At 37.7% G+C, this 20,975-nt stretch overlaps 1 protein-coding gene across 3 annotated transcripts in view; it reads left to right on the forward strand.

The window, feature by feature from the left end:
* Positions 1-2,741: 2,741 nt before the first annotated feature.
* The window catches only part of LOC133526850 (SKI family transcriptional corepressor 2), a 39,790-nt gene continuing 21,556 nt past the window's right edge, over positions 2,742-20,975 (forward strand). The window contains exons 1-8 of one of the 3 annotated variants that reach the window (XM_061863669.1): positions 2,742-3,253; positions 17,182-17,272; positions 17,814-18,039; positions 18,369-18,510; positions 18,586-18,840; positions 19,296-19,462; positions 20,062-20,182; positions 20,467-20,641. In XM_061863669.1, the coding sequence (XP_061719653.1) occupies positions 17,183-17,272; positions 17,814-18,039; positions 18,369-18,510; positions 18,586-18,840; positions 19,296-19,462; positions 20,062-20,182; positions 20,467-20,641 (1,176 nt within the window). In that variant the 5' untranslated portion in view covers positions 2,742-3,253; position 17,182. The remainder of the gene's footprint in view (positions 3,254-17,181; positions 17,273-17,813; positions 18,040-18,368; positions 18,511-18,585; positions 18,841-19,295; positions 19,463-20,061; positions 20,183-20,466; positions 20,642-20,975) is intronic. The other 2 variants (XM_061863671.1, XM_061863670.1) reach the window with 2 other exon arrangements.

Raw genomic sequence — 20,975 nt, forward strand, 5'->3', positions numbered from 1 at the left:
TGTATAAAAGCTTATTCAAGATTAAGGAACCTGAGGGTAATAAGGCCTACCTAACGTAGCGGCTTCGGTGGGCGAGGACTCGCGAATGCGATTTGTTAGACCTGTACCCCAAAAGCATAAAATTGTTGTAGTAATTCACCGAATCGCATTTCACCTCGATCTCATATTTAATTTTCGCATTGTGTCTCAATAGTTTTTTTTTCTAGTGGCTATAAGTTTTAGTCGCATTTCACCTCGACCGTGCATTTAAACATCGCGTTGTGACTCAATCGTTTATTACTTTAGTCGCATTTCACCTCGATCGTGTATTGTATTGGCGACGTGATTCAACGCAACGTCAACGTCACATAGATAAAATTTTAATGAGTTTGATAGCACTTGAGGCTTAATCCTACAAGTACAAAATGTGTTTAAAAAAACACTTAATTTTAGTGCAAGCATCAAATTAACGTATCAAGTTAAATAGAGTCCCAAACAAACGTCGATCGCGGCGAAATGCCTCTTCGGTAACATACTATATTAAATTAAATACTACAAATTAATTATACTAATGTCAAAGGCTACGGGAAAAAGTGCGTCAAGTAAAAAAATCCAGTGATATCTTTTTCATTCAAGGTGAAATGCGATTCGGTGAATTACTACAACAATTTTATGCTTTTGGGGTACAGGTCTAACAAATCGCGAATGCTACGCGGCGCGGCGCGGAAGGATTGAATTCACCCGCGCCGCTTCGCGTTCGCGAGATATTCACTCAGGTAAGACACTGCCTTAGGGAGATAGCTCATTAAATTAATAAGTTTTTTTGCAAAAAATAAATTTTTGATACAAGATTTTATCACTGACTTTACTTTTCTTACCACGAGCAACTAATACTTATCGAGGCTATTTTAAAAACCCCAAACACAATTAGGTTGGATTACTCAATTCTGGCGTTCCTTTACCGTCCAATAAATGTCACCTGATAAGGCCATGGACGTGTCCGTACATTTTAAACGCAAGTATGACAAGTTAGGCCTTGTTACCCGTCAGGCCTTATTACCCTCAGGTACCTTAATTTCACTGAAATATTTTTTAACAATAAAACAAACTAGCTTACATCAAGGTACTATGCGAAAACTAGTTTGACTGAGTAATCCCATTTAGAACTAGTTTTGCATCATCACAAAAAATAACGGTTTTCATGTTAACATGACTTCACTGAATATACTGATATAGGTACTATTTAAAAAGAGATCACATTAACATTCATTCATTCATTCAGTCAGGGGAAACGAATAATGCTACCATACCATAGCTTTCGCGTGGAAACCGCCGGACGGAAGCCGTGGCTCCGGGCGTCCCGTACACTCTTGGCAAAGGTCCGTCCTAAGACAGCTACGAGCGGTCAGGTTGAGCTGGAGCGAGGCCAGAAGGCGAGCTGGATATAGGAAGGCGTGGCGCAAGCTTGTGAAGGCCCTTTGCACCTCTGGATTAACATTTTCGCGTATTCGCAAGTGTTGCAAGAAAACAGAGTGAATTTTATTGTACATACCTACACCGACTTTAATTGCTGAGCCATTTAGTGTTCAACCTAATTTGGTTATCAATACTAACGGTATGAAATGTCCAATGTAAAGTAAACCCTGAAGGGTACAGAATAACCCTACTAGATGGTATACTGTAGAAGTTGCTAAACAATATATTTATATTTATTATTCAGCACTATTGAGCTACAAAAAAAGGGGAAGTTGACGGCCCCAAACAACTTGGATGTCGAATGTCCGAAAGGATATGAAGGTGTTGGGACTCCACGAACAAGACACCCAAGAAAGGAGCAAATGGCGTCGCATGATAGGGAAAGCCGACCCCGCTTAACGGGAAAAAGGCGAGACAGAAGAAGTTCAGCACTATAGAATCAAAAGTCAAAAAAACTACCACCAGTTCGGCACTGACATGAAAGCTATCGAGAACGTAACTTACTTTCTATGCATCTCGCTCGTACTCAGATATAAGTGCGAGCGAGATGTATAGAAAGTGAATTACGTTCTCGATAGCGTATATCTCATGACATTGTCAGTGACTCATGGTACGGGTACAGATGTAGTGAATAATCCTTTCCCATCGTATTTTCACGGAAACGCACGAACGTGTCTTGCTATTTCAGTCAGTCTCGATACAAAAAGTACTGAGGTTGATTGAAGTAACATGACAAATACGAACGATTCCGAGAAAATACGACACGGGAAAGGATTATTCACTGCATCTGTACTAGATTTTGTTTAGAGACGTGGCAGCCAGAAAAACCCGCATAAGGAGGGAGGAACCGAGATTTAAACCTGACTATCTTTAAGACGGAAGTGAAGGACACGCGCGAAATCGCCTTTTCATACAAACGTAGTCCTCATTTTCCTCTCTGGATATTAAAATGATTGAAAATATTTTGACACAATTTGTTGTATATCAACCACAGCTATGCCCCTACGTTTGATTTTTATATTTTTTTTTATTATTATCAGAGTTAGAAGCATTTAAAAATTTGTATAAAGTCTGTTATTTGCACCTAATTTTTACAATATCAAAAAATCTAAAAAAGTCAAATGTAGGGGGCAAAGTTATGGTAAATCTATCTATCTATACATATAATAAAGCTGAAGGGGGTCGAAAGTCTAGGCGAAATCCAGCAAAGTTTATATGACATTTTAGTCTCTAAATGTTATCAGGAATAAACTATTAAAATCTTTCGGTTTCCTCATGTTACACCGTGTATAAATAAGTCATTAATCAAACAGTGTAGGTAACTATACTTAAGAGAACATTTACCAAGTAAAAACATAGGTACTAACATTTTGATTCTTTATGTAGTAAATAGGTAAAGTAAAATTCTAAAAGTTTTAGACTCAAGGTAAAGTGTTATTGCACGCTCAAATTGACCTACATAGAGCAACTAAAACAACTAGAACAATTAAAAACATCCGGACGTTGTTTACCCGCGCGCCGACATTGATGCCTCCATAGTAATTTCAATCACAAAATTAATTCTCCCGCCCGCCTTAAATAAGTAGCGGCGCCCAATCGATAGCGCGGGCGGGAGCCGGCGGGCGGCGGTTTGGGGTAAATAAAGTTTTAGGCGGGCTCTGATTGGTGGGGTGAAGGGTGGTGGGCGGGGCTTAGGGTGGAGCTTGGGTGAGTGCGGGGTAGATGGCAGTGCGGGCCCGGGTGTCGTGGGGACGACATGCGAGTGTCGTTGTGAGTGATCTGTGCGGTGACACTTCAGGTTGGTAGCTTTTTTAGTTTTGAAATAGTTTTTTTGTGGAAATTAGAATTATTTATTTTATTCGCTTCGTTTTTTTTAAGTAGATTTTTATGGAAAATGAAGGTAGTTTGATAGTTAGATACTAGCTACACGATTTAGGTGTATATTAAATTTAAAAAAGTTGCGCAGACGTTAGCGTTAACACTACTGTTCGTCTACCAACGCGGCTTGTATTTATGCATAGTACGGCTTCCAATCTGATTAATTTCCACCCGGAAGAAAGTATGTAACTTGCCTAGCCATGCTAGTAACTTCGTCTACTTCAACATTTATTTAGCAAATAGGCCACAAGGGCACTTTTACACGTCAACATGGATATACATACAAGCAAAAAGCACATAAACAAATATAAAATTCATTTAACTGAAAATATCAATGAAAACTAAAGTATTATTATTAATTAGAGATGTATAAAGTCTTAATGTCGAATTAAAAAAAAAAAAACTTTTATAATAATATAATATAAACGAAAAAGAATAAAAGTGATGTTTCCCCTTCTTCCCTAAATAATTTAAAGTGTTAGCCCTTTCGTTGCCTACTTGCAATTGCAATTTAATGTGTCTATGTCTCACCGAAGTTTAGTCATTCATTGTCATTTTTACACATTATTATAAACTAAAATGTGACATAAACGCAAAATCGATTTCAATCTATATTACAAATGTCGGTATTTCTGATTGTTATAGAATAATTTGTACATTTATTTCATAATTGTTAATAAAATTGGAACGTAATTACAATTAAATCAGATTATTCTTGAGTTATGAGTTATTTTTTATTATGGCAGTGTGTTGGTTCAGGGGTTTCCCTTATTATTAAACATTGTGTATTAAAAATAAATATTTTAAAACGAAATGAATACTTAGGCTTTGTCTTGTTTATCTATTAAATTATAATAAACCCACTCAAATAAACACCAGCACGAAAAAACCCTCCAAAGTGAATCAAAAATAACAAATAAGTAATTGAATGTGTCTCTGCCGGCGCCGGCGCTGCCGAGTGTTAAATTACTTTTTGCTTTTCCCTCTTATTAACACCACTGAAGTGGATCATCTGATCTATTACTTACTATATAAAACTAAACGTTTGTTTAATTTGATATTTATGCAAAAATTGGTTAATACTTTTTTATAGAATTTATGAAAGCAATACAAACTCATGTGTTAAGGGTTCCGCACCTCAAAAGGAAAAAATTGAACACTTATTAGATCACTCGCGCCTCTATCTGTCCGTCTGTCACAGGCCACAGCTAGTGCTTGCTCCGGATATATGGATATCCGTTTTATCAGGAGATCTGTTTAATTTACTATCCGGATAAATATTACGTTGCTATCCGGATGAAACGAATATCTCCAATACTTTATGACTAGAATATCGTAACATTTTAAAGAAAACTATTTGAAAAATGTTGAAAATTATAATGGAAACGACTCCTCGATTGCCGACTTTTCCCTATTTTTTTAAGTATTTGAGAACTATCTTATGCATATCGCCTTAGCTCCATAAAAGTGACGTTGAGTACCTTGTTCCTGTTAAGCGCGTTGCACTTTCATTATTGGTAGCGTCCGAATACATTTGTAATAAAATGCGAACAAAACTTAAAATGTTCAGCGGGACTTCGGTTAATATTGAACTGCCGAACGAGTTGAAGTAGATTAGCTGGTATGATAACAAGGTTTTAGCATTTTGCATTTAAAATAGGGAGCTAGAGAAGCTGGTTGCGGCACCTAATACAATTGGCGAGATTAAAGCAACACAACTTCACTGGCACGATCATCTGGAGAGCATGGGAGAGGATCCAGCTGTCAGAAGAGCATTATTATGTGGAGTACCCAGTTGGAGAACGCCCATCTGGGCTTCCAAGGTACTGCTGGAGTAACGAAGCCCGAATAGAGCTGTTCGCCCTCGGATTGCCCAACTAGCGGGAAGTGGCGCAGAACAGGGCTGAGTGGTGTTTGCCAGAGGTCAAGATCCTTTTGGGTGGGTAGTGCGTATATAGTAGTGAAGCATTTTCCCTTTTAATAATTCTGCAATAAAAACCTTGACTGATCTCAAATGCAATGTAATATCTCAACAGGAAGATACTGTCTTAACAGTTAGAAGATATATTCGATTCTCTAAATATCATGAAGCCACGTTCTCGTCCATATTATACACCAATTCGTTAAAGGAATGGACTAGCATTAAAATCGATGGTAGTCAAATTCACATGAAATAAAGCCAAATATCCCTTGATCAACTGAAGTAATTTAAGAAAATAAATCGCAGCGCAAAAAACCAAATTTAACCAGAGTGTTGTTGTTACAATTTTTACAAATAAAATTTGTATCACCTGTTTGAAAAACCATCTAATCAAGCATTAAAGATTGTGTAAGAAATCATTGCCGAGAATTATGTTTAATTTTAATGTCGGAACTCAACATACTAATATAATTAACCTAACTTAACGGCACATCGTCTTCAAAGGAAATTTTACAACGTTTATTTTACGTGGATCGTCTCGCCAATGTTATCAACACCATAATAATATTCTACTTAGACAAAAAAACTGGTTCAAATAAGACGTTATCATAAAGATTAATTGCCAAAGGTTGATTTTCACAGTAGAGCATCGGTGAAAACTTATTTTCAAGTGAAATTGGGAAAAAAAAATCGGCTAAAAGGTAAAACGACTATAAATACCTTAACACTTGCTGTATCGCCGACTTTTATACGTAAATTTGTTTACATTAGACTTTTTATAAAGTTCTTATAAGTTTTATTAAATAAAAAGTAAAAATTCGAACTATTTGTTTTATCCGGATATTCGGATAGTAAGATACCAAATATTCGAAATGTCCGGATATAAAATTGGGCGGATAATTGCAAGCCCTAGCCTATTTTAACTGAAACTACTGTACCAATTAAATTGGTAAGTATGTGATCCAGGGACAGATATGTAACGTAGATAAATGAATTTAAACATGAGGGACCATTTTTAGAGGGTAAACGAGAGAATTAAAAAAAAGTTTCGTAAACTATATCGTGTTAACTGTAAATCAAACAAAAGGGCTCATTGTGAAAATGTCAAATGTATATATTTATAGGTAATTCTAAGATAAATCGTTAGTAGATTAGTAGTTAGAAGTTATTAAAGATAATAGGCAAACCATTAACATTCATCCCCTTATCTCTAAAACTTCGGGGTCTAACATAAAAAAAAGTATTCTTTACCTATAGATTACAGGAAAACTTATTAGAAACCTACAGTCAAGTGTGAGTCTGACATAAGAAAAAATAATTGTAAAATAAATGCGCGGAGTAATACCCTTGGGGCACGAGTTCGACTCGCACTTAGCCAATTTTTTTACACAATTTCATGTAACATGTAAGTACATTTGTTAATTTTGTTTTATTTGTATTATGTAGGTACCTACTTCTTTTTGGCGATCATGATATGTATTGACCTACATTCCTACCTTAAGTTAAATACTTAATAAATTGACCTACTGAAAATCCTAATAAAATTGACCTATCGAAAATTGCGAAATTCCATTTAGAATTTTTTTCGAGTCCCGAATTTTCACACGGCAATTTCGGAATCACGGATTTTAATATCATTTTCCAGGTATAAATACAAAATAAAACTTTCCGCGACCACTCAAACCAATAATTTTCGATGCAATCAGTAGGCCCTCTACTTGTTACTTTTTTTTGAACGAATTAGCATTGTGATTTCTGTTCGACGAACATAAGTCATTCTTGGGAAGTAATCACGCGACTGTAACAAAAAAACATCACATTTCTTCACAAATTACGGTAAAAATCCATCTCCTCATTAATTTAAATTCAAATTACGCAGATTCAGTTAATTCTAAGTCACGTCCCCAAAACACAATCAAAAATCTTACCCTCCAAAAAACCTACACGTCTCAGTAAGATTTAATTTCTGTCCCTGCTTAAATATAGATGGTCTCTTGTTTAAGCGGGAGGGGGAGCCCCCCCCCCCCCTCACTCGTGCCCCCGAACGCCTAATTGAAACAAACAGGGGCGATTCACGACAAAGTCATTATTTCTACATTAACTTCCTAACACGGAGAGTAATTCTTTCACAAATGTTTAAGGATAGGCGTGCCTCGTTTGATTAGGGTTCCGTAACCTGTTGATATGGAAACCGTGTCATATTTAGTACTTGATGGTAGGTTGTTTGTAACGTGTATAGTGTGTTTAATTGGCTTACATATTATCTTCCTACCTATTAGGTAGCGCTGAAAAGTCACAACGTAATAATTGGAGCAGGCACTAGATTTTTTAAAAGCGCATGCCGTCTTACCTAACAACTAAACATTATGTAACAAGTAAAATGAATCAAATGATATTTCGTGCAATACCCGCTATAATTGGGGCCCAGACAACAATATGTCAATCGTTTCCGCTATGACAATGAATCACTTCCTGTCTCTCTATCACTCTTACATATTAGTGCGATAGAGAGGTCGTCGCGCAAACGATTGGCACCTTAGTTAGGAAACCTGATGTTATACCCACGACCAAGTTAACATGTACCATCAGCCGTAAAAGTGCATGGCAACTTTATCAATGAATTCATTTATAATTTCTTCATACAATTTCGCAACTCACTGTCCATGCTACAAGGGACAGGATCGTAGACGTTACAAACTAAATCAATTTCAAAATTTTCTGTTCGCTCTACCGTCCGCTCCGCTACCCGCTTCGTTAACCGCTCAGCTCGTGCCACACGCCCGCTGTCGAATCCAACGTCCTCATCAAATCTCGCCAATGTCATCTCGGCGCCTATTCAATTACTTTGTATAAGTAAATCAGACAATTTACATGTTTATGCACCGGCGCGCTGTTTACTTAAACTTTCTGCTCAAGATGGGAAAACTTGGCAGTAACGTTATTTTGTTTTTTTTTTTTTTTTCAATTTCGATGTTAGCGCACTGAACGGCTGTTTAACTTTTATTGGGTCGCTACTGTCGTTAAAAAGGGGCGTGTTATATAAATTGTAGGTAATGCGATTTATCTAAGTTCTTAATTTTATTCAAAAATTGATTTGATTTACTAGTAAGTACAACGCCGGGAAGAATGTTGCGTATTCAAATAGGTAAATCGATTGTTAAAGTGATTTATTTTAATTTTAAGTGTTTTTTTTACGACCGGTCTGATCTGAATACCCAAAACACAAGCCTTCTTGAGCTTACCGTGGGACTAGTCAATTTGTGTAAGAATGGCCTTATAATATTTATTCAGTTATAATTATAATGTAAGCAAAATTGTAAGATACCTATTTTATTGTTTAATACAAACAGATAGAAACAGAACCCCGAACCCCAAATGGCTGTTTCATTCATTTTGGGCTGTCTGATCTTGACAATTTCTGTGGTAGAGTACAATATTTTTTTCGCGATTTCGGGATTGGTCCCATAGTAAAAGTTGCTTAATATGATGATATTCCGCCCGTAAATTATTCCAGGTGACTTAATAAGAAACACTCTGTATTACAAGCACACTCAAGATTATAGGTAGGTACACAAATGACAAATGAAGCCCTGATGGGCGCTGCAATGAATTATGAACACAAATAATGTTCAGTAATATGAATTTTAATAACCGTCCCATATAACATTACTAGCTTCACGTTTAAACAAAGAGAATTTCAGAATAAAATATTAAAATGGCGTCGGAAAATTGTCAAAAACGGACACGATGGAGGTTAGTTAGGAATTCAATTGTGTGAAAAATGCGACCGGGAGAGTCAACATGGCCCGGCCGTCGGCATTGACAATTGTCGGACTTTTTCGGTGATTGTCGGCTTTGTCGGCGACGAGTGTGTTAATTTGGCTTGCAACGAGGGTCTTGCGTACCCTAATTTAACAATTAATATTTGTGATGACCCTTTATTGACTTTGAAGTAATAGGGAAATGCGTAGTTCCCAAAAAAAAAAAAGTAGTAATACCAGCGTGGAAAAGATATTAAAAAAATTATGTAGCCTAATAAATTAATATAGGTATCACATATGCGGCCATATATGATTAGTCAAGTCAAGTCAAGTCAAAATATTCTTTATTCAAATAGGCCTAGCAACAAGCACTTTTAAATCGTAAAATTTTACAAATATCATCTTAATCTAAAATATTATAAATACAAGCTGATGCAGAGGAAAAAGATGGATGGAGTCGGACCAAGCTAACTCTGCACTAAGGCTCGGAATCGGTTTATAAAATAACGGTAAATACCGGCTAATTTCAGTATCCTCCGAACTTTTATAAAAACGGGAACGATTTAAAAACTTTATTGTAACTTTAAAAAAACCGGTTTATTCGACGAGCAACGAAACGGCCGGCCAGCCTGTTGGTGTGCCACGTAAACATAGACACCGACATAGGAAGAAACCGGTTTTTGTTGATCTAAAGCGGTTAATTTGACAAGACCTGTTCTTATAAAAACTGGTTCAGACATTTAACCGGTTTCCGAGCCTTGCTCTGCACGGAATTTGCAATGACAAAGCGTAGGAATTACATCATTAATGTCAAATTTCCATGAAAATGTGACGTTTATGATGACACTACCTCACTTTGTTCTATTCAAGTCCATTCAAAGTTAGCTAGGCGGACTCCTTTTTCTAAACATTAAGTAATAAGTATTTCCAATACTCTTACGTAGGACGTAACGCTCATTAATTATTAACCTTTAGCTAAAATCAATTAAGCACGTCACAATTAATTGAGCTCTCATTTATTAAATACACAATAGCTTTTATTCGTAAAGTCAACACTCGAGTTAGACGGCCTCGCCGGCTCGGCCATTAAATATTAATCGTGAATTAACCCGTCTTCGTCGACTCGGCTCGGGAGCGGTATTATAACTTTGAAAATCTAATCTTGATTTGATATGGAGTTGACATTACTAGCAGTGCATATCTCGATATCTCTTATGAAAATATAAGGTGTAACAAAAATAATCCATTTAAGTATTTGTTCTTCTTTCTTTTAAAATATGGCTTCCATCAAATCTATGATGATTTTGCCAATGTCAAGTTTCGTTGTAAGTTTTAAGTGTGCTCGTAGAGCATGACGTTGTTCGGTAGTTGCTTTTAGCACAGATCATAAATAATCTTTTAGTAAAGAGATAGCTGGACTTTACTAAAAGCCACGATGGATTGCCGGATGTTGATTAAAACATGGTTAAACGCGTTTCAAGATTAGTTTTTCATTAACTGTACACTTCCACGATAGTTCACTGCATAATAAGCTATCAATACTACACTTTGAACAACATAAATGAGCAAAACACAAAAAAATATTCTCGAGATGTCTTCGCCATCTTGAATCTCAACGACAACCTAAGTATTTGTTATTTCTTGTGTTGTGTAATAAAGGTTAGATTAATGAAGCAAAAAACGTTTGACACAATTTTGTTTTCTATTCGGGTTCGCCAATTTGCGAATATGGGTCATAAGCCGGTAGATACGCAAAATATATTGCTGAAAAAAAAAATATTATCCTAATTATTTATTTATCGGTACCGTCAAGGTATTCAATATCGACACAAATAAAGTGCCATAAATATGTATGGTAGTAATGTCTGGGCAATACGGTTGTGTAAGCATTTTGGCACGTTGTCCGTGTATATATTACCTTGACTGCATACATTAGGCCCTTAAATGGATCATCAAAATTTTTGTTACACTTTGTCTAAGTGCGGGCGAGAGGCAGATAGTAATATGAAATTATTATCGAATCAAGGTTAATTAATAAAAGTCAGAATGCCGCGTCGAGTCGATTAAGCGCGCAAAGTGAGTAAATAACGGGCGGGGACGATTAATTTTGCAAAGAGCTTGTTTAAGTCTTTGAATTGGGTTTGTAATGATTATTTATAGGGCGTTTAGCGTGTTGATTTTACTTATACGAGGTATACGGAATTTGGCTTTCATTTTAAAAGAAGTCAGTAGGTTCATTCTGTAAAAATCTATATGTATAAGACAGTAATGGTACTTTGCTGGAATGTCTCAATAAAAAATAGGTCTACATTTAACTGAATTGAGAATTTCCTTGAAAAATTAAATTTCGCATTAGAAGCCCAGACATCTTATTTGATTTCTTGTGCGAAATAATGAATTTATCCAGTCCAGTAAACACCAACAAATAAAAAACTACTTTCCTAAATCATTCTTAAAGTTAATCCATACTTAAATCGAGATTCAATTAAAGTTTGGGGCCCATAACATGAGGGTCCACACTACGCACGGGTCCGGGTCGGCGCAATCGAGACAAGTGTGGACTGAACCCCGGTCTCCGAGGACCGCTTGTACCAGATTTAGCTGGGGTGGATACTGCTTTGATATTTGGCGGATATTCTTTAAAAAATAGTTTTTTATTTTATTTTTACTTGTGTGTAAAACAGGTTAACATAAATTAAACTAGGAACTAAACAAATTAAACTACAAATAGCCTACAAATTGAAAATTGGCCCCAGGTCTGTGCCGCTCGGGTATCGGGTAGGGTGCCCAGAAGGCTGGCGGCGATGGCGCGCTGAACGGCAACGCCAATGCCGGCAACGCCAATGCCGGCAACGCCAATGCGTTGGGCGAGATATGCTCCAGCCTTCTGGTCACCCGTTGTGTGTATTTTCAACAACATTAATGTGTTTTCAAACATTTTCAAAAGAAATTAAGTACCTGCAATTTAATAAGTTATCTACTACTAACATGACTTATAAAAGATAAGGAAGATGTTTTTAAATGTGCTTAGGTATTTGTTTTTTGGAGGTTACCGCATCCTGCATTCTAACTTCTTACATGTTCCTAGTTTTAGAAGTACTGCACTTTTGAACTGACAAAATAGTAAGTTAATTGATGCAATGCATGTACGCCAAAATGATAACAAACCAAATAACACATTACACACCATGCTTGACAAAATGCAATAAAAATAGTATAATAGCAGAATGTTTTGTTACAGAAATTGTAGTAACCTATCCGATAGTTGGTTCCTATTCTGTAACGAATTGCAAATAATCGAATTACAGCTTGGTCACCCTACTCAACAGACGCTCAAGTGTCCCCGGTCGGATTATCCGCAGAAATGCACAACATGTTGTCAATGCGTGTGGACCGAAGCTTACATCACTGTTACTGAAAAAAGGTCGTAACTGCCCATGAGTTCCATACTGATTTACGACATTTAGGAATGAAATGACTAGTTGTCGATCGAGGGTACTTTGTAAGAGATTCGATGGGGTACTGGTGCGTTTCTTTACATGATAATGTGGTTACAGCTTCTTTTCACTGGGTTCGGGAAATAGGGTAACGTTCAACAACATAACATAGTTTGTTCAACACAATGTAAGTATCATAAGTATAACATTTATTTACGACATAATAATCATAAACACAAAATTCAAAATCAAACACCAATAACATGGTTTTTATTCGACATGATTTCTAGAAAAGCTCGCACTAATTGCGTTTTTTTTTATATTCCTAAATCAACTTAAAACTTAAATTTTCTGTATTATTCCTTTACTTAGTACTGTATTTACTCTATTAATAAGAGTTTTAGAAAAGGAAAAAAGTATCATTTTGTAAAGTATCAGAAACTAGGCCAAATAATAAATAAAAATATTCATATTCTTTACCAAAACCGTTCTATTGTAAAAATCACGTCATCACCATATTAATCTTATTTACAATTTCACGGGCCAACTGCAGACAAAATTACAAAGAAATTCGCTATCATAATGCCACACTATGCTTTAAACCAGAAAGTATTATCACCCTGCAAGTTACGTACGAACTTACTGTGTTTTTCCCGCATACGGGAGATACTGGTAATTATGACCGCTATATCGCCCATATGGCCCACTGTGCACATGTGCCCCTCAGACTAATGCTATCTGTTGGGCAATTTTTTGATTGCATTGATTTCGTGGGGCGGTGGAGGGTCGGAACGAATTCGTATTTAAAAAATATGCGGACTGTATTAAATCATCGTACGTTCGTACTGGTTTATTTCTGGTGCACTTGTTTACTTTTTTGTTCTAAGCTTGTCAGTTTTGTTGATATATTATTGAACTTCTCGGTATTCGGCAGTAAAATATAAACAAAACTAAAGTCAATTTATCAATTCTTATAATATAAGTATTGTGGTTTTAAAATTTTGTTATTCAATGTAAAGTTTGTTTAATAAGTTTTTTGTCTCATCATATACCTACTCTCTAAGATAATCTTAAAGAAAATTAATTACCTATTTATTTTACAAGCCGAGCTATGATTATTTGTGTACCTAACTATTAATTTTTAAATATATTTTAGTTATTGGTAATTGTAAATTAAGTTTGAGTTACTGAATTTAAGATTCCGCAGCAAGCTTGGTTCTCCATACGTACCGTATACGTACCGTAGTTACGCTGTTGCTTTATAACGACTAGCTAGATTGCTCTGAAACTTTGTAATTACATTAAGATAAGGTGTATCTATAGTGCATATGCACTAATTACAGAATTCATTTATGTAGCTTCAGACACCATAGTAAAAAAAAACTGCGAATTAAAATATTTCATACAAAGCTTGTATTTACGATATTTCGTTTGTTTTATAAGCTGGAGCTACATAAACTAATTACAGGCATAGATATACCTCATGTAATTGTATGTGCAAAGTTTCATTACAATCCAACAAGTTTTAAATAAGCACGAAACTCCATTTGTATGAGAAGGTTTAATTTGGCCGAGCTTGCTGCGGACTCTTATGTAACTGTAATATTTCTACGCGCCGTAGGCGTTACGCATCGTAGCCAATACTCATATAGTACTCGTATTAAAATACTACCTTTCTACAAAGAATTCCACCATTTTCCGCCGATGTGTACGTATTAGAAAAGGGCCATTGATTACTAGTTCGTCGGATGATATCGGTCTGTCAGTTATTCGCGATCGTCAGCTTTTGCGAATAACTGTGACAATGGGCCCCTTTAATTATTAGTTTTGTTCGTTCATTCATATTTATTAAAATTGCAATAACGGTTTACCTATATTAAAGAAAAAAACTAGTAGAACTACTTCATTGGTTACGTCCATAAAAAAAGAACAAGCTATCTAGTGTCGCCTACAGCGTGTAACATATGCAATCGTTACCCCGTAACGTCGTTTGGCTCAATCAATTATTTGCCCACTGTTCAGGGGTGGCACAAAATGACTAATCGCACCCATAATGGTCCGTCGCCGCGGCCCGATCTGAAAACCCTATGTTGATTTTTGACATTAGGGCTGAGTGGTGATTTATCACTTTAAACTGGATCCTTGGCATGTTTTGTTACACTTAAATTATTGTTTTGATGCTCTTTTTTATCAAGAGGTGGATGACAATGGGGAAAATGATATATGTACTAGTAAGTTTATTCTTTTTTTTGTTATTTTGTCCCACTTGACTCATTGTCTATAATTTTTATCTGTCCTCTTGTGATAGAAGATAAACTAAATTTTCAAGAAAAAGTAAGTATTCCCATGGTATTACACGTAGTATTAACCGTTATACTTAAAGGGGATATTTCCAATAGATGAGTGCGTGTTGAATAAAATCAAATAAATAATTAGAAATGAGATCAGCGAACAGCTTCAAAAGCTAAACGAAACCAATTTAATTATTCATTCGACAAAAATGTTAACAATTGAAATATTGCGCTGCATATATAGACCATTATTTCTATATAACACAAATTAATTGAAAATACACGTTCAAAACAGATTAAAACTGGTGTAACAAGCTCAACCAACAGTTGTTTTATAAGTAACTTACCGTGAAAACCAGCAAAAGTGTGATCCCCATTTCCGTACATTTACTGCCTATCTAGAATGCAACTTATACTGGTTTTTTCGAGGCGACTACCCCGACCAAAATAATCCGCGCCCACGCCCGCCCCTGCAGCCAATTGATATTCGATACAGTAAATTCACACGCACTCCCCATTTGTGTAGGAAACAATCGCTTTGTTCCGAACCACTGTGCAGTTTTATTGACCGGCAACGGTAAATGAAGTCATTTTACTCTAATGTGCTCCTTTATTCGCAATAGTTGCAAATGTTGACGTCGTTTTTGGAATAATGACGCGTTTTTTGGAAATAATGGGATGTTAGTGTTATTGTATTATTTCCGTTGTATGCGCAGCATTAAACCACTATGCAATCAATAATGCAGCTATAAGATTATTTATTTGCTCAGTATTGTGGCTACAAACAAGTAACGAATCCTGGAAATATAATTTTATAAAAACTTCTGAGTATTTGAGGTGTGTTCTACCATAGATAAATAAGTAAGCATAGTTTACATACATGAGTTTTATTACTTAATAATATTATGGTGTATGGGAGGTATATATAGTAAAATTTAAAACTTGCTTAAAACTAATACTTATTAAGCTCAAACCTTATAAATAATAAATACGTCAAAGCTCGGTTAAACTTCTTAAAAATAGCTTTTTATCTTTTTATGGAGTGAGCAATCTGTGCGTACTTATTTCTCCATGGTTCAACCTACTTGTAATTATTATTTTATAGAATTTAAAAGTAACTTAACAGGAAATAAAATTCGAACAAATAAGCTAATTGAAACAGGGGGAAATGGGTCAAATACATCTCAGAAAAAGATAATAATCTTCAGTGGACATTGGACAATACACTAAAAGTTAACGAACTGGGTACATAAATATCATGTATTTGATATTTGAGTCTCAACTAGTCTCAAGTACTGAAAAAATGTATCCCGCCTGTAAGGGTGCAGCAGCGTAAATTTTTTGAAATTGAAATTGAAATTGAAATTGAAATCTTTATTGTCATATTGTGAGTTACAATGATCTTAAAATTATGTTAGGGTAGAATCATCACAATCAACCGCGATGCGGCGTACAATGTTAATACTAAAACTAATCTTACAGCTAAATAATTATACAAATAGGTATTACATGTGATACGAATAAAATTATTGGTAACAAATAATATGTCATACTAACTCGACGGCATAAAGTGGTCACTTATCTTATAGTAAGCTTTGTCTAAGCACCATTTATAAAGTTTACGTCCGAATTCAGGTAGTTCAAGTATTTTAATTTCATTAGGCAAGTGGTTAAATGTGTGAATAGACATATAAAATACACTCTTTCTAAAGTAAGCTGTTTTGTGATCAATGGGATAGCACAAATTAAAACCATGGAGTTTGGACGTTATTCTCGGATTGCTTTTTTGTATTTTAAACTTGTGTAGAGTTTTTTTCACATAAAGACAGATTTCATATACATATAAAGAAGGGACCGTTAGTATTTGTAATTCTTTAAACAATGGCAGGCATGAGTCTCTACTTCGGGCGCTACAGATGGCCCTTACACATTTTTTTTGCACCTTGAAAACTCTGTCAATGTCTTTGCAATTGCCCCATAAGATGATGCCATAGCGGAGGTTGGACATTATATGGCCATGAAATGCCGATACCGCTGCTTGACTGGAAGCGATATTCCTCAATCTACGAAGAGCAAAGATAAACCTGGTTAATTTCTTAACTATGTGTTCAATGTGGACTTCCCAACTATTGTGACAATCTATCATAACGCCTAAAAATCGCAAAGATGTTACGCTCTGTATCTTTACATCTTTATACATAATCTCAATATTTGTGGCAAAAAATAGCTTTTGACTATTAACTTTGCTATATATACAGGAAAGACGCGACCAAAATAAACACACAATTAGACGGTTCATATACATACATGCAGATACCTATTCTTTGTTAATTCGAAGTAGCGTCAGATATGTCCTTTTTTTTCTATCTTTGGCCTAGTTTGTTTACTTTGCGAATAATTAGGAAAACCAAGTTTATTTATTTGATGTTTTATTCTAGGATGGAGGCAACAAATCTGGCCTTGTCTCCGCGGGAGACGCTCAAGCCACGCGACCACAAGGCCATGCAGCTCAACAGCAAACCCAACCAAGTAAGCTCCTTACCAGCGAGACAGTTTCATCTGACGTGTGATATCCGAAAACTCCATCTCCTGGGGGCCTAGCCAAGGTAACAATCGTTGAAAGAAAGCGCCAATAAAAAGTTAAATAATATACGAAAACAGTCACGTAACTTTATGCAGCTTTTGTTATGCTGATACATTTTTTTGCTTTTGGTTTTTGTCGATATACGATTGCCATCTTGGCTAGGCTCCCTTACGCTAGTGATCGCCCTAGAGCATAGTCTAAACTAAGTACTGACACATATATCTATTTAGTTGTTGTATGCAGGTACGCAATAGGTACCTATATACCTGTCCTGCTTGATAGGACATCAATATAATACAGGAACAGGATACCAGTTTAAGATCAACATTGTCGTTTTAAATATGAATTTACCACAAAACATTCTTCTCACGTACGAAAGTCTAAAACTTCGACTTGGCAAATCAAACTCGCTTAAATCTGCAAAGAGTAAAACAAAAACAAAGGGACTCTTGTCTAACGTTCGACTGTATTGAGCCTTCTTTTTAGGTGTCAACAGTGCTTCTATATGGCGTCCCGATAGTGTCACTGGTGATCGAGGGCGTGGAGCGGCTCTGCCTGGCGCAGATCTCCAACACGCTTCTCAAGCAGTTCTCGTACAACGAGATCCACAACCGGCGGGTAGCGCTGGGGATTACTTGCGTGCAGTGCACGCCGGTACAGCTGGAGATACTGCGGCGGGCCGGAGCTATGCCCGTGTCATCACGCCGCTGTGGTGAGTGACAAAGCCTGTGTAAAGTAACTGCCATGGTGAATTACTGTTTGAGTTTTCTTACGACGTCCTTAAATTTGGTAAGGCATAAACTGAAGAATTACACAACGCACTAGCTACACATCAGATAATTGACCTATAATTTGAAACAGGTCCGAGGGCTCTCGCTACTCTCTCGTTCTTGCATTATTGGAGAAATAGAGGTTCAAAAACAATGAATCGAAATCCGCTATAGATATCCTGGTGCCTGGAAAAAAACATTGTGAGATCGTGAGTTTTTTTTATCATCGACACTACTTAACACAATATGCAACAAGCTGTTTTATCGGCAGGCATGATAACAAGGCGAGAAGCAGAGAGGTTGTGCAAGTCGTTCCTGGGCGACAACGCTCCACCGCGGCTGCCAGACGACTTCGCCTTCGCCGTTCACCACGAGTGCGCCTGGGGCTGCCGGGGCGCCTTTTTGCCTGCTAGGTAGGTACTTATACTTATTTAAAAAAAAACCTCATTTGGTACCTACATTCGCCTGAATATCAAATTCCGTGGCAGGTACAATTCATCTCGCGCAAAATGCATCAAGTGCGCATACTGCGGCCTGTTCTTCTCCCCCAACAAGTTCATCTTCCACTCGCACCGCGTGGGCCCCGGCGACAAGTACGTGCAGCCCGACGCAGCCAACTTCAACTCCTGGCGCCGCCACATGAAGCTGAGCGGGTCGCCGCCCGATGAGGTCGTGCATGCTTGGGAGGACGTCAAAGCCATGTTTAATGGAGGGACGAGAAAGAGGATGCTGTCCGCTGCTAGGTAAAAAGGAAATTTACTTACATATTATGCGTTCAATCGACAATCAAATACCGACGATAAATTACTTTTTAAAATTTCGTCCAATATCTATTAAGTATGTTCTCGCGCTCACAGGCGATTGAGCATTGATGACTCCAACGACTGTTTCAAAAGACGTTATTAGAAAAAAATCGTTTCCTAAGAGACAAGAATAATTGCCTCGCAATGCGCATTCCGGTATTCGATATAGACTACATATGTTATATTCAAATTCGGTGTTCTGTGTCAGATAATACTCAGTGTTGTAGTAAGAATTAAATTTTTGATAGAGGAATATGGGGTCATGCGTTCTAAAAATTCGGATAAAGGAAAAAAACAAACTGGTAAGGTATCACTTGCTTTCATTTAGCTCTTGCTAGGATCGTAGTAAGTCTTACTTTAATCTCAGCAAAAAGTTCAGCTTTAATGTGCCACAGACGAGTGTCGATCCGCAGGCCGGAGGCGGAGGCGGGCGAGGCGAAGCGCGCAGCGGCGAGTCCTCCGGCGCACGCGCCTGTACCACGGCTGGCAGACTATGTGTGGGGCGCGCGGCTTCCTTTACCTTACGCTCTACCCTGGCTCAAGCCGACGTTATGGTCGCCAGGTATGTGTGTTCCACGGACGAGTATCGATCCGCAGGCTGGAGGCGGTGACTGCACCGCATACGCCCGTGCCATGACTGGCAGATTTCATGTGGGGCGCTGGGCTGCCGCCGTTACCCTTCCCTCTATCCTGGCTCCTGTCAACGTTGTAGCGCCAGGTATGTGTGGCACAGACGAGTGTAGATCCGCAGGCCAAAGGTGGTGACGCTATGAGGCGCGAGGCTATGTTCTCTAGGTGCCAACGCATCTTCTGTTGTTCAAGAGTCTTATCGGACATCGGACACGGTATAGTTGCCACTCGAGCTCCATATCCTATAAGGCCGCGGGCTGGATTTACGCGACTCGCGAAGGGCAAATCAAGGCCACTCATAATACCTATTTGGTCGAGCGCAATGTATGAATGGCCTTCATTTGCCGCTTGCCGCTCCGCCGGTCGCATGCTTAGAGTCCGTGGCCTCATGATTACAGTATCAGGTAATGATTTGGTCAAACTTATTCTATGCAAAACTTTTGCAGCCTTTAACATAATTCAGTTTTCATAACCTCTTTTGTTATGTGCATGATAACGAGCAGTCATTAATGTTAACATTTGTTTGCGTAGGAGCGTTGACTGCATTAAGCAGTGTAGGGTCACTTGAGGAGCCGCGCGCGTTCCGGCCCGTGCGGCGCGAATCGCCACCATCACCCGGCATGTCTTCAAGGTCACCGTTGTCACCGACCAGGTATAAATTTTGTTGAGTAGTACAGCGTCAGTGCGTAAGCCGAGTGGACGCTCGAGAGGTGGTGACCAGTGGGGCGTCTATGTTAAACAATTGCAAGTGACCTCAATGCACGCTCCTCAAATCTGTTGGACGCTTGAAACAACGCTACACGCCTCGCTGGTCGCTCGCCACTGAGGGCGTACACTTAAAACAATGAATCGAAAACAATGCAGCAGCAGCGTGTTTCTCTGTAGGATTCACAAGCGTTTTACTATTTTAGATTTATATTGAAAACTTTTACCCAGGTCGCCACTAGCGTCACCAGCGCGAGCTCGCTCTCCGCGCTCACCTCACCGCTCCCCGCACCGCTCACCGCTCCGCTCTCCTCACCGCTCACCGCACCGCTCGCCGCATAGCAGCGAACGCGACAGCGATGAAAGCGTGGACATCGAGACCACCGAGGAAGACCAGCGAGATGTGGTAAGTCTTTATCTTCAATCTTAATAATCACTTAAATTTACTTTTCTTTTTTTAATTTTCCGGGGCCCGATTGTAACCAATGCAACAAAAGCAGTTAATTTTTTTTTGAAAAATTCCAACTGGAACACTAAAAGTTCATGGTTGCTGCATAAATACTGTAATTACTTACGTTACTCATAAGAAGATCTGGCATTTTTGTCGTAATAAAGTGGATTACCGTTTTTGCCTAGCTATAAAATAATAGTCTCTAAGTAGCTCCAAGCACTTATTCTACATTCGTTTCAAAACTGTAATCTTCTTGTCTTGACGGCGGTAGGACAGGTAAATTAGGTAA

This window comes from Cydia pomonella, chromosome 17, assembly GCF_033807575.1.
Source record: "Cydia pomonella isolate Wapato2018A chromosome 17, ilCydPomo1, whole genome shotgun sequence".
Classification (NCBI taxonomy): Eukaryota; Metazoa; Arthropoda; class Insecta; order Lepidoptera; family Tortricidae; genus Cydia; species Cydia pomonella.